The sequence below is a fragment of the Quercus suber genome, unplaced genomic scaffold (genome assembly GCF_002906115.3).
Source record: "Quercus suber isolate HL8 unplaced genomic scaffold, Cork oak 2.0 scaffold_31, whole genome shotgun sequence".
In the NCBI taxonomy this organism is placed as follows: Eukaryota; Viridiplantae; Streptophyta; class Magnoliopsida; order Fagales; family Fagaceae; genus Quercus; species Quercus suber.
The window spans coordinates 1,090,225-1,103,746 of NW_027069496.1; the positions used below are offsets into that span (position 1 = coordinate 1,090,225).

The 13,522-nt window shown below is 31.9% G+C and overlaps 1 protein-coding gene across 1 annotated transcript in view; it reads right to left on the minus strand.

Moving 5' to 3' along the window:
* Positions 1 to 1,242: 1,242 nt before the first annotated feature.
* The window catches only part of LOC112004928 (probable LRR receptor-like serine/threonine-protein kinase At1g56130), a 28,218-nt gene continuing 15,938 nt past the window's right edge, over positions 1,243 to 13,522 (minus strand). The window contains exons 7-24 of the mRNA XM_024037169.2: positions 13,216 to 13,287; positions 13,030 to 13,098; positions 12,764 to 12,835; positions 12,608 to 12,679; positions 12,420 to 12,491; positions 11,922 to 11,993; positions 10,889 to 10,954; positions 10,362 to 10,427; positions 10,187 to 10,231; positions 9,130 to 9,194; positions 8,129 to 8,523; positions 7,400 to 7,601; positions 7,139 to 7,300; positions 6,519 to 6,637; positions 4,324 to 4,534; positions 4,009 to 4,240; positions 3,611 to 3,764; positions 1,243 to 1,749 (exon numbers count right to left, since the gene is read on the minus strand). Of these exons, the coding sequence (XP_023892937.1) occupies positions 1,357 to 1,749; positions 3,611 to 3,764; positions 4,009 to 4,240; positions 4,324 to 4,534; positions 6,519 to 6,637; positions 7,139 to 7,300; positions 7,400 to 7,601; positions 8,129 to 8,523; positions 9,130 to 9,194; positions 10,187 to 10,231; positions 10,362 to 10,427; positions 10,889 to 10,954; positions 11,922 to 11,993; positions 12,420 to 12,491; positions 12,608 to 12,679; positions 12,764 to 12,835; positions 13,030 to 13,098; positions 13,216 to 13,287 (2,539 nt within the window). The 3' untranslated portion in view covers positions 1,243 to 1,356. The remainder of the gene's footprint in view (positions 1,750 to 3,610; positions 3,765 to 4,008; positions 4,241 to 4,323; positions 4,535 to 6,518; positions 6,638 to 7,138; positions 7,301 to 7,399; positions 7,602 to 8,128; positions 8,524 to 9,129; positions 9,195 to 10,186; positions 10,232 to 10,361; positions 10,428 to 10,888; positions 10,955 to 11,921; positions 11,994 to 12,419; positions 12,492 to 12,607; positions 12,680 to 12,763; positions 12,836 to 13,029; positions 13,099 to 13,215; positions 13,288 to 13,522) is intronic.

A 13,522-nucleotide genomic window follows, 5' to 3' on the forward strand; every position in this document is an offset into this window, starting at 1 on the left:
ATGCCATCATCTGTGCACCAATGTTGGTGCCATGAGACGATGCCACCACTCTTGTAACCCATGCAGCTATAGACCGACAATAGCAACCACAAACTAACCATAACAACTGTGTTCCAGCCATAATACTTATGTTCCGACATTGTTCTTGTTCATCACTTATCACCATTGTTTGCCATCATCGATCTTTAACTTGCGTATTCCAAATTCACTTCAATATTCCACCTTGAATTTGGGAACATGCATGATAGAGATATTAAGGCCCAGGCCCATTGTAGAACCTAGAGATTTAATGTAGCTACTAGTACCACTTGTACTGTTATATTGAAACTCTTTAAATGGCATGTTAATAATAGCATTCACATTATATAAAATTTCATGCTTATTTTAGCATAAAATCCTATTTTTATTTTATTTTATAGGTAACTACTTTTTAAAACACATATTCGATTATCTACTCTAAACTTTATTTCATTAAAATATCAATTTTTCTTAATTTTTTAATTGTTTCTCTCTTTTCACACACTACAATCACTATCCACTTTCTTTATTTATTCTCAAGACACACAAAGAAAGAATAAAAAATTGAAATGCACAATGTATATTTGCACAAGCACTATAGCAAAATCCCATTTTGCACAATAGATACATAAATTGATATAGGTGTTTATTTTTGGGGGGTTGATTTAGCAAAAAAATTGAGACTTTACATATATTAATGTGAATACTCAAATAATATAGTAAAATATAAGGGTAAATTACACATTTTCACCATAAACCTTTCACTTGAATTACAAAATCCTCCCTAAACTTTCGAAATGCCAACCATCTAATTGGGGGTTAACTTTGACCAAAAAATTAGACATGTGATAAACACATGAGATTTGAATAATTGAGGGTATCTATAAGGCATTTAACATGAACAAAAGGGAAGATGGGCCGCACGGTTCCTTGTGTTGAACCTCAGCCAAGAGTCCTACCAAATGGGAAGGTGGTACCTAGTGATTAAATTTCTTCAAGGTCATAGGCTACCTAGGACAGCAAACAGCAAACTTAATTTCAAAAAAGAAAAAAAAAAGTGTAGGAATTTATGTCCAAATTAAGACAATTTCATCAAACGATGTCGTAGATTCTCACATAACATATTTTCACACCCAAAAAAAAAAACTTTCTTTACTTTTTTTACAAGTAAATTTGCAGGCCGAAAGACATATAAATCTCTGCAAATTCTTGAATAGTGTTCTACGTGTTACGAATTAAGTTTTATCACAAACATCAGCGAAGAAGAAAAAAAAATTACTGAAAATTACACCAAGCAATTTATCTCCCAAAAAAGGGGAGAGAGATGAAGACTAATTCTCACCTAGGGTTTTTGATTATCTTACCAAGCATGAGCTTAGAAGCATTTACTGGTGAATTATCTGCATGACCCACCATGATTGTACTTTCTGAAGAGTCATGATAGATACTAACTGTTTCTTTAGCTTTAACACCACTTGGTCCACTTCTTGAGCTAGTTATATCATCAAATTTCCAGTCAGTCAAATATCCAGGTCTTGAAGTTACGGTGCCAACTTTAGTGTCTCCCAAAAGCATTGCCACCACACGTGACATTGATGGTCGTAATGTAGGTGATGCTTGAGTGCACAAAAGAGATACTCTTATCACTCGTTTTACATCTTCCTCATTGATTTCTGATAACGTAGGGTCCACAAGTTCAACTTCACGATTGTTTTCATATAGCTGCCAAGTCTGTGAAAGATAAGATTTATCATAGCACTGTCAAGATGAATGTTTAAAAATGATAAAATCAAATAGTTCAAAAAACAGGGAGAGAAAGAGACTAAGAGAGCATTAAACAAAATCTCAAGAAAATCAAATTTCAAAAGATTTTTCATGATTTTTATAAGGTTAATAAAAAATATAAACGAGCATTAGAAAAATTACGAAGTTCAATTCTAATTACAAAGTTTAGCAACAAACTTGATTGTTACCAAAGGTCACAACTCCACTCAATATTTTTTATTAAATGCGAATTTTGACAAATATACTATTAGATTACATTTTCTTCTTATATACTCTATACTTGCAAAATTTTTAGAATATCATAAATTAATAGATATGTCATTAATCAAATATTTGAATTTTAAGTTTTTCCAGCCTAAAATTATGCACAACAAATAAGTTTACGAATTAAATAGTAAATAACTTCCAATTGACACAAAATTTGATATATTTGTTAATAATATAAAGAACATGCTGTTTAATGGTTAGATTTTCAAAATATGTAGTTTTGTTAATTTTTTTAATGGGAGTTGTAACCTTAGACTACAATCAAGTTATTTGTAGCCAAATTTTGTCATAAGAATTATTATTTCATTTAAATAAGACCATTTTCAAAATAATTTTATAAATAAGCACATTCACTTGCAAAAATATAAAATTTTAAATCATAAATATATGTAGTAAAGAACCCAAGTTCAATGGTATTAATAAATTGAGAGAAAGATAAAGAAAATACATATATTTTTTTCTTATCAAAAGATAATATTTATGATTTATCCAATAAAGGACATGGCATATTTGGATCCAATAAGTGACAATCCAAATAAAAATTTCAATATCAAGGAAAGTGCGAACTTTAAAAATACAATTTATGAATAAATGAGAAATACACATGACAAAAAAAAAAAATATATATATAAAAAAAAAAAAAAAAAATCCTATACCAACTAAAATACTGGAGACACTCACAAATTAAGCTGAAAACACAATATATATACCCATACCCAATGATGCTTCCACACTTAAATAATAATCATACTCTCAATTCACACATCTGGGTATCTTTCAACACAAAAATGACTTCCATAGTAATCATTGAAGAAACCCATTTCAAAGTTCTTTTAAGTGTCTTCTTCTCTCTACAATGGCCGAAAATTGGACTAAAGATATCAAACTCTTTGCAACACTAAATATATTTTAGATTGGTAGTGCTTGCTTTGAGTGTGAGATAAAAATTAGTGGCTTAAGCAAATAAGCTGACATGTTTGTTTAAATTTAAAGGTATCTTATTTTTAAAATGCATTGTTTGCTTCACCTTGAAACAAATAGGCTAGTATCAAACAAACTGACCAAATTAAAAACATAATAAATTTCTTAGTGGACTAAGGATAGCTTTCTTATGGGATAAGAATTATCAAATTACTTCTTTAACATAGAATGGACTTTTTTTCCACTTTAAGAAAACCCAAACTACATCAAAATAGGATTTTGAGCTAATTTCTCTCAAATGTCAACACAACCATGATCTTACTAGGTAGGATCAGTCTATGGAGACTCATTTCATTTCATTTCCTATTAAGTGGAAGAGGATAAGTTATTCTGGTTCCCTATGATAAAATTGCGTTTCAAACCTTCAATGTTGCTTCAAGTTTACGCATAAATAACATACTTATAGTTATGGATAGATAACGGTTGTGATGAACCAAAAACCATAGCCTGATCCCAATAAATTAAATAATAAAAATAAAAAATAAATAAAAATAAAAAAGGAAGAAGAAGAAGAAGAAGATAAAAATCACATATATGAAGCAAAAAATATTGTTCATACCCAATCTAGAAGATACATCTTTTCTTCTTCAACCAAGTTTTTGTCAAAATTTGGCCTTCCACTAATAATCTCTAAAGCCACAACACCAAATCCAAACACATCTACCTTCTCTGTAAGGTGTCCGCGCATGGCATATTCCGGTGCAAGATATCCACTATATTAGTAATAAACATATGCACAATTAGTCCAACAAAAATAAAATATAAGAATATGCCAAGAATCTTATAACACAATTAGCACCTCCTAGTAATTTCAATAAAGGCATTTAGGATTCAAATCCTCATTTCTTATTGTAACTATCAAATTTATCAAAAATAAGTAAGAGAATACAATGAATTATATAATTAAAACAAAAACAAAAGCAATTTGCTAAGCCCCATTAAGATAAAGGATCTTACAAGGTGCCTGCAACGCGGGTGCTTATGTGTGTCATTTCATCATTATAAAGTTTGGCAAAGCCAAAGTCGGCTATTTTGGGGACAAGGTTAGAGTCAAGCAGAATATTACTAGGCTTCATATCTCTATGTATAATTCGAAGTTGTGAGTCCTCATGAAGATAAGCTAAACCTCTTGCAACACCCAAGCATATACCGTAGCGTGTTGACAAGTTGAGATTCAAACGTGTGCGTCCTGAGTCATGCAAAAATGTAAAGCATAACACATACACAGAGAGAGAGAGAGAGAGAGAGAGAGAGAGAGATTTATTCACATACTAAATAATGCTTGAGCAAGACATCCATTCTCCAGATACTCATAAACAAGGAGTTTTTTATCTCCCTCAATGCAACACCCATGCAATTTCACAAGATTACGATGTTGCACAGCAGATAGAGTAGCAATCTCAGTTATGAACTCATTATTTCCTTGTTGTGATGCTACAGATAGTTGCTTCACGGCAATGACTCCCCCATCAATAAGTCTACCCTATTTAGTACAAATTTTCAAACAAATTTATTAAAGAAAATAGCTAAAGAAACATATCATTACTTACCAGTCCACATAACTTATTACAAAAAATTTGATTCCCCACAATCCACATAACACTATTTTGCACAAAATTCTTAACTTTCCTAAAACACTATCCTCGCTATAAGATATTTGTAATGTAATGAATTTTGGACAATAAGGAATTAAGCTATTATAATCATGACTTAAAATTGTTTAGGTTATGTGCAAGAGAATGAAAAAAAATGAGAGTTTGGCTAATTAGGATGGATGGCTAAATAGATGCAATTTATACTTCTTATCTGATTGACGGCTCAAGTCATACAATGTAAAACAAAACCACACAATATTTTTATATATAAAATGTACATGGATAAAACAAAAAACATGGTAGCTGCTTAATGGTTATCTTCACCATGAAATTGTATTTGCAGTTTAATGATTTTCAATTTCATGCCTCATAGACTCATACTATTCAAAGTAAAAGTATTAGCATGGATGACAAGATTCCTAATATAAATGCTCTACAAAGCACTATATTGCTTTCATTTGGTCCAAAACTAGGATTTTTAAAATCAAATACTTGCTTTCTAGAGTCCTTTTCCCTCCAATGATGCAAGCAATACATCTAGCAAGCTAGCTATAAACTACCAAAAAGATCATCTTATGGATCCCATTTCCTAGATCAGGTAACCAATGACCATACAAATCTCTAGAAAAGAAAAATAATATCGTTATTTGATGCTTCTAACAAATAAATTAGTCACAAAAAAATAATCTTGTTTGCTAATGACTTCAATTTTTTGGTCAGAATCTCCTAATACTAAAGCATTGTGCAAATTCTTTAATTGTACCAAATGTGATCACTCAAAATGCTATACCTTCCACAAATTGTAATTACTCTAATGGTTCCCATAATTATCAAATATAATAAACATCAGCAGAGATGGTTTTTTTTCTTAACACTCCATTTTTAACAGTCTTTCGCAAACAACTACTTAAACAATAAACCGTCCATGAGGATATTAAATTTCTAGAATCATCCATTCAATATTTATAACATAGTTCGTTTAAAGTGAGACAACTTAGAATGTGTGTCCAATAATTCTTTTTATGGGCAAATTGCATTTTAAACCTTATAGATTGGGTTGATTGCAATTAAACCTTGAACTTTTAAAAAGCCATTTGGGGTTTTAACACCCTGGATGCTAATGCTCTAATTAGTTTGTTGTAAATGAGTGATTTTCAATAAAATATTCAATTGCAATTGAGATCCTCTTCTCAACATAGGATGCTTTCTTTTATGATTATACCAAGTATAAAGAACAAGTTCCACTGACTGAACAGTCCCACAAATCCACAGTAACCCTTTAAAAGGCACAAAAATAATTTTGAATTTGTAACCAGCACCAAAAAATTTATAAAAAAAAAGTGTAACATATTTTATGTTATGGCAACTTAGACAAGTTTGAATGGGAAAATGGCCTGAATCAGAAAACAACTAGAAAATAGGACGTTTGTTCATTTGATTAACAGTTTTGAATAACTTGCGACTCTTACTATAGTTGTAAGACAACAATAACAAAAGATTCATGTACAATAGAAAAAATAAAATAAAATAAAAAAGAAAGAGCTTCTGGCTATGGGGTTATGAATTAATTTACTTCTACAATAATTGCAATTGTCAACTTCTCGCCAGTCACAGGTACAAGCTATCATGGTAAGGAGTGCCGTGCAAATTCACACAAAAGGGAAAAAAATGAAAATAGAAGAATATAGAAGGAAAATATAAAGGAAAGAAACAAAAAGATAAAGGGTAATGTTTCAATATGTGATTTGTTAATTGTTATTGCTTGGAAATAGCAATAGACGTATAGCAGTTCTAAACTTATATCAGACAGTCAAATTTAAGGCAATGGCTTGGTTTCAGCCACTAAAGTTCTTGATTGGAATAAGGAATTACCTTATAAACAGGTCCAAATCCTCCCTCTCCAAGCTTATTATTAGGATTAAAATCTTCTGTAGCTGTCTTTAATTCAGCATAGCTGAAAATGAATGGTTTAGCATCTATTCCAAGGAGCTCTGCAATTTCAACATAAACACAGGTTGTAACACTGAATCCATTATCTAGTAATCAATTTCTTGAGTGGTTTCACGCAGAAAATGCAGCAAGAGTTTACATGCTAAATTGAGAAAGTATTCTTTTCTTAAGCATCAACCATCAATGTGTTTTAGTCCAGAACATTGTTGGACTGAAGCTGGAGATTGGGTAGCAAGCTTAACATATGGAAAGCTGTTTATAAGCTGAGGCTTCATTGGCCCCGAAACTAACATTTTCCCCTACTCCTTTTTGGTCATATATGACTGTTTAAGTGTGCAAGTTTACTAAGAGACATATTAAAGAGGTTTTTGTAAAAATTCTTGTGTAAACATGAAATGTTACACTGCATTTTGTATTCAACCTAATATGCAGTATGCAGAGGCCACCTCACTAGTAGTTAGAAATATAGAGTTCCATTTTTCTAACTAGTCAAACAAACTGAACGAAGTTTGACAACTATGTGCAACATGATTTTGGCTCACCTTCATCATCATTGGTTGGCGGTTTTCTTCTTTGAACAATATAGATAACCACGAAAACAGACAGAAAGCTCAAAATTCCAACACCAACAATGAGACCCACAATCAGACCAGTCCTATTCTTGTTGCTGCTTGGAGGTCTGTTATTAACAGTGGGTATAAATTCTATACCAAAATAAGATAGTCAATAACATGGTTACTAACATGTGAGGAAACTAGTACCTAATCTTCTGATTTGAAACTACAGTTTTTGCACTTTATTACCTGGGGTAGCACTGAGGGCTGAAATAGAAGGTCCGTACGTGCCTTTATCAGGTATACAGCAAGTCCCTTTTCCAGCCCAAAAGAGATGGATTTCAAGGTAGTTTTCTGATACCTGAACCTTATTATATTGTATCTGAACAGCTCGGAAAGAGGTACCACTGGCATTCTTTCGTATGTCAAAATCCTTTACTACAAGATTCCCCTGGGGTAAACAAATTCAAAAGTTCACAAAAAGACAGGAATGAGGATAAGAGGAAGGAGGTAATTTATGGGGAATTGGAGAGGGACTACATCAAAGGTTTCATTCAAAATCCTTATCATGATTATAGACATGTTTTGGATATCAAAACTATTTTGGGTTTTGGAATTAATTGCAAAGGTCGAGAAGAAATTACATAGGTAACGGTTTTACCATAGTCAACTAAAATAGAGAACCTCTAGTGGTCAATTTAGAATTACTTAGATAATTTCAATCGTAGTGAAATGACTAGTGTACACAAAGTTGTGTGTAATAGGCAGTTTGTAATAGGCATTTCCCTTCAATTGTATATATGCATCATATTCATGAAATTTTCTGCATTGATGTATAAGACAGTCAATATATTTGCTTCATACACTTTTTTTTCCCATGTGATTGTATACTAGGGTGAAAAAAAAATTTAGGCAATGCAAACTTCATTTAAAATAAAACACAGTAATTCAAAAACAATTTGATAATATGATGCAAACCTGGATATAAATATTAAAGACACGTCTCCCAAGACTTTTCCAACTTTTAGAGTTATTAAAAGCTGTTTCTGCAAACTGGAGGCTCACAGTGTAGTTTCCATTCTCGAGCCCTAAGCCATAGTATCTTAATGATGAAGCAGAGAGTCGGGCTGTTTGGAACAGCTCTGAGTCTAAAGTGTTCGAGAACCGAGATGATGAAGAACTTGTATAGTGAGGATTATAAGTACCATTAAAATATCCAACATTGCTTACTGCCCACCGGCCTGTGTTAATCACATAATATGAAGCTGAACCAAGTTCCTGGGATTCATTTTCAGTAGGTATGTCACTCTCATACACAATCCCACTAGAAGAGGTAATCTGAGGACCACCACACTTAATTGAAAAATTATAATCTGAAATCCAATAATAAAAAAAGCAGTCATTGATGTGTAATCTCAGAAAAGGTCATTAAATTTGTGCGTTCATAAGCATGCTACTCATTTCAGTAGTGGACATGCTTGAATTTAGAAACCTAATCTATTCTAGTAGTCTATTATAAATAAACTAAAAATGTAAGTTGAAAAATAATTTGATTTTGCTGCAAGTTGAATGTGTCACTTAGCGCTAAGGACAAAAGATTGAATATGCTTTTAATAATCACCAAGGAAAGGTTCTTGCCAGAGGTTCAATGGACATTGCAATTTTTTTTTTTTCCTAAAGTACATCAAGCTTCCATTAAAAATTACTGTATATTGAATTGACACTGAAATATAGCTATGATGCATTGCCAATTTAACCCTTAAAAATATAGATCCAATATTCATATGTACTAAAAATTTGGGATGCATCTTAATTGTACTATGTCCATATCCATATTTTGTAAACGTTTGAAGTTTCATCACTATGTACTCTTCTTAGAAACACCAATCCTAGTGTATAATCTTCTCCTTTTTTGGCCTCAAACGACAATACCTGCTTTCCAATCTTGCATTCAGGTGTGATTTATAAATTGTACTTACATCTTCCAATGCCTCGATTGCAAGGAAAACCTCGTTGAAGACAATTCAATCCTGAAGGCAAAACACTAAAAGCAGAACAAAAATGCACTTAGACAAGGAATATGGTGCTTAATGGTGCAAATGAAACACTAGTTATTAAAGCAGAAATAACTGAATGATACAAATCTTCTTCCTCGGATTAAGCTTCCACTCATGCAATAAGAAATGATCTCTTGGTGATATGCAAATAAACATTCTCCAAATAATACTGACCCATCATTGCCCCATGATGAAAGAGGTTTCTTTAAGGGTGAGTTTGACAAAAGAAATTGCTTTTTGCTTTTTGTCTCATCTTTAATTTGAAATTTAACATATCTTTTCTATAAATAAACTAGATTTTATATTTTTGCCACACATTTAACAAATAACTTACCAAAAACTATACCCTTTTTCTTATATTTAGCAGATAAGCATTGAGAAACTAGGGTTCCATTCTAGGTGGAGGGATCTAATGATGCAATGTATATCTTTTGTTTCTTATTCTGTTAGGATCAATGGGAAGCCATGTGGTGATATTACTCCTTGGGGTCTTCATCAAGGGGGCCCTTTGTCACCTTACTTGTTTATAATTTGTGCAGAAGTTCTTTCAACACTTATTTTAAAAATCTGTAACTTATGGTCACTTTGAGGGTGTATCCGCTTGTCAAAGGGGTCCTAGTCTTTCTCACATAATTTTTGCAGATAACAACATTATTTTCTATAAAGCTACCATTGATGAATGTGATTCTCTACAACAGATTCTTAAGGTGTATGAGAAAATTTCTGGCCAACAACTTAATAGAGCAAAGACATTGTTATTCTCTAGTAAATTCTTATTTTTATGACTTTATCTCACTACAAGTGTTTTCATGGAGTCGTCGAATGCTAATATAATAGTCTTTGAGATTTAATCTAATTAAGAAAACCTGTAGTATAGACAAGACTAATAACATTTTAAACTAGATTAGAAACAAAAATTTGTTTCATTATGGTAAAACTCATGCAGTAAAATAAGAAAATATAGCATGGAGAAATTTACCCGCTATTTAAACTTTCTATTGTGAAATTGTTGGCAACTAAATTGCTGCATATTATGTGCATCATAAGATCTGAATGTTAGTTTTTATTCAAGAGTAGCAGGTTAAAGAATATCAGAAAAATAAATATAATATAAAAAAAAAATTTCAAATACAATAGTATACAACTGTACATACAGTTGCAAATTTTGTTCCCTGACCCAAGAAGGAAGGCTTCCCTCTAAATTATTGTAAGACAAATCACTGCAAGAATAACATAACAAGGATGTTAGATACATAATACATTTTACAGTAATCACTAAACTATTACATGGTGATCAATTCTTATATTAACCTAAGTGTGTTTTAACATTCAATGTAAAAGCATCTTCTCCATGCAATTGTTATAGCTCACTATATATAAATGTTCACTTAGCTCATATAAGATTTAGGGATGTGGTACTCAAGTATTTCTACCAAAATATGATCCAAAAATAGCTTAGTGTTAATAAGAGATAGGACTCATACTACCCCCTCGACATCAGATAAAATATTACTTCTTGTGTATATACACTTATACAGCAAAGATTCAAAAAAGTCTTATACATATTCAATCAACAAATAAGGGAGTTTTTCAATTAAAAAGCTAATTGTTCGACACTTCCATTTTCATTTTAAACGTTTCATGATATTGTTAAAAGGAAAATAATGTCTTACGTACTTACATGTTGAGAAGAGACATGCTTTTTTGTGCAGGCACAGTGCCACTTAACTTATTATTTCCAAGAAACCTGATAATGAACACAGTAAACATGCTTCAATACTAGTGTTGTTAAAAGCGCTGAGCGCACTTAAGCACAAAGGCCTCCTGGAGCCTAGGCACAAAGCGCAAGCGCGTGCCTGATCCATGTGAAACGCACATTTTATAAAAAAATTAATAAATTAAAAAAAAAATTGATTAATGGTCAATACAACAATCAAGTGATCAATTAATCATATAAATTACAATAAAAAATTTTATATAATTTATATAACATTTATATAATTCTCTTGTGCTTTACAAAATATATGCAACCATGATATTTGATGGCCATGATTACAAAACATAGTTGAATCAAAATAGAAGTATAGAACGAAAAAGGCAAAGGCTAAAAAGTACTAGAATGTTAAGTAATTTTATCTTTGCCTAACAAAATCATTGCAAATATGCAATGCAATCCTAATCTACATAATCATCATCCCCATTAAGCACGGGACCATCATCATTGTCATCGCAAGATTTGTAGCACTCATCATCTTAATCTCCATCATGAGGAGCATGTTGTGAACTAGAACTTGAACCTATTGCTTGACTTGAGTGTTTGTTTGTGTGGTTGTGGTCCGAAAGGTCTAAAATATCTAAACAGGTAGGCTTAGGTATATGGTAGCACACCACACTATTAGTTTTTATTATTAAATCAATGGCTTATATCAAACATATTTAGATCTAATGGCTAAAAATCAAATTAGGATTTTTTTTATAAAAAAAATTTACAAAAAGCTCAAAAAAGCGCGCTTTGTGCTTAATAAAAAAGCTCTAAAAATGCGCACTTAAGGCGAGCTTTTAAGAAGGTGCCTCGCTTTAGAGGGGAAAAGCTCCAAGGCCTGTGCACTTTGCGCTTAAGCGCGCTTTAAGTGCACTTTTAACAACACTGTTCAATACAATAAAGAATAATATTGCAATATATAATATGCAACTAAGAAAATGAGGTATATTACAAGTGAGAGAGCGAACTCAAATTGAAAAGTACATCTGGAATCTGTCCTGTTATATTGTTGAAGCTCAAATCCCTAAACAATGTAAAACAATATTATTATTATTATGTATTGATAAAAAAGTTATTATCACACGTTTGTGTGATACATAAAACCAGCTATCTACAAGAAGTAATCAACCATTAAAAATTTATAATCCTGATGCAACTAGAGCCGTTAAAAAATAAGCCAGATGCACCATCCCAACAAGAAAAAAAAGGATGGAGAAAAGATAAGAGAAGCTAAAAAGAAACAGGGTGAGTTCATTTTGCACGCCATAAGGAACCTGATAACTATATCACTTAATTTGATCAGTATTTACCATTTAAGGTTGGGGTCATCCAACCTGATAAATGGCAGACATGTTCCTGGTTTCATTGCTTTGAAAAATAATCAAATTCAATCTAACTCATTTCCAGCTCCACATGTATCTAAATAGTCACCCAATAATGGCATACTTACAGCAGTCTCAACTGTTGGTAATCTCCTATATTGGATGGAATTGAATCAGAAATTTTATTATTCCTCAGCACCCTGCAACACATATAACTAAACTGTTATACCATATTCTGGAAGAACAATAAACAAGGAAAGAAAACATGTATTCATCATCAGGAATCTGAAACACAGCTGCTTTGTTGTTTTCTTACAAGCTACGTAGAGATTTCATATCCTTTATAAATGCTAGCGAAGAACTCCCATGAGACAAATCACTTATTATCCTACAATAATATCACACATGAGATTGTTCACTTTACAGATCTGCAAAATACAAAGAAAAGAAACTAAGAGATGTAGAGACTCACAAGTCTGTCAGAGAAGTCAAATTGGAAAACGTTGAGGGTATTGGCCCTTCAAAAGAGTTTCCTCCAAGCTTCCTACAAAAGCATTTTGGAGTAGTTAATCATGAATTGTGCACAAATGCATCTTTCTTGTAGAATTTACGGGTAGACACTAAATCATAACTCTTAAAACTAACAATGTTTCACTTTGACTTTGTTATGAAACTTGAGCTTTATCAAGCATGATTTAGAGAGAAACAAAAAGGATAGGTCTAGCAATATTGTCTTACAAGTTCATAAGTTTTGACCAATTCCCTATGAAGTCAATCCTGCCTGTGAGTTCAGTGTCTAATGCCCACCTGAGACCACACAAAGTATTTCCTCACAAAAATCTTATCACATTTTTAAAAAAAATATTTATCATTATGTATAATTTAGAAAGTTTGCGATTGAGAAAGTAGTGAGTTAGTTCTTACACTATCTCGAGGTTTCTTAAATTAGCAAATGTCGAAGGAATCACACCACTAATTCCGGAACTACCAATGTAGCTGTCAAGGTAAAGAATTTACATAAATCAAGTAATATTTGATTTCCTATCCACAGCTCAAATAAAATTTATTAGTAACAGTTAATGAATTTAACGACCAAAAGACAGGTCTCAAGCCATCTTTAGATTCTGGATCAAATTACAAACTTGTCATGATAACAATTTTCAAAATTTCACATGGAAAGTATCTACAAATTAAATTTCAAATTCAATGTGATTGCTGATGCTAAATCTCT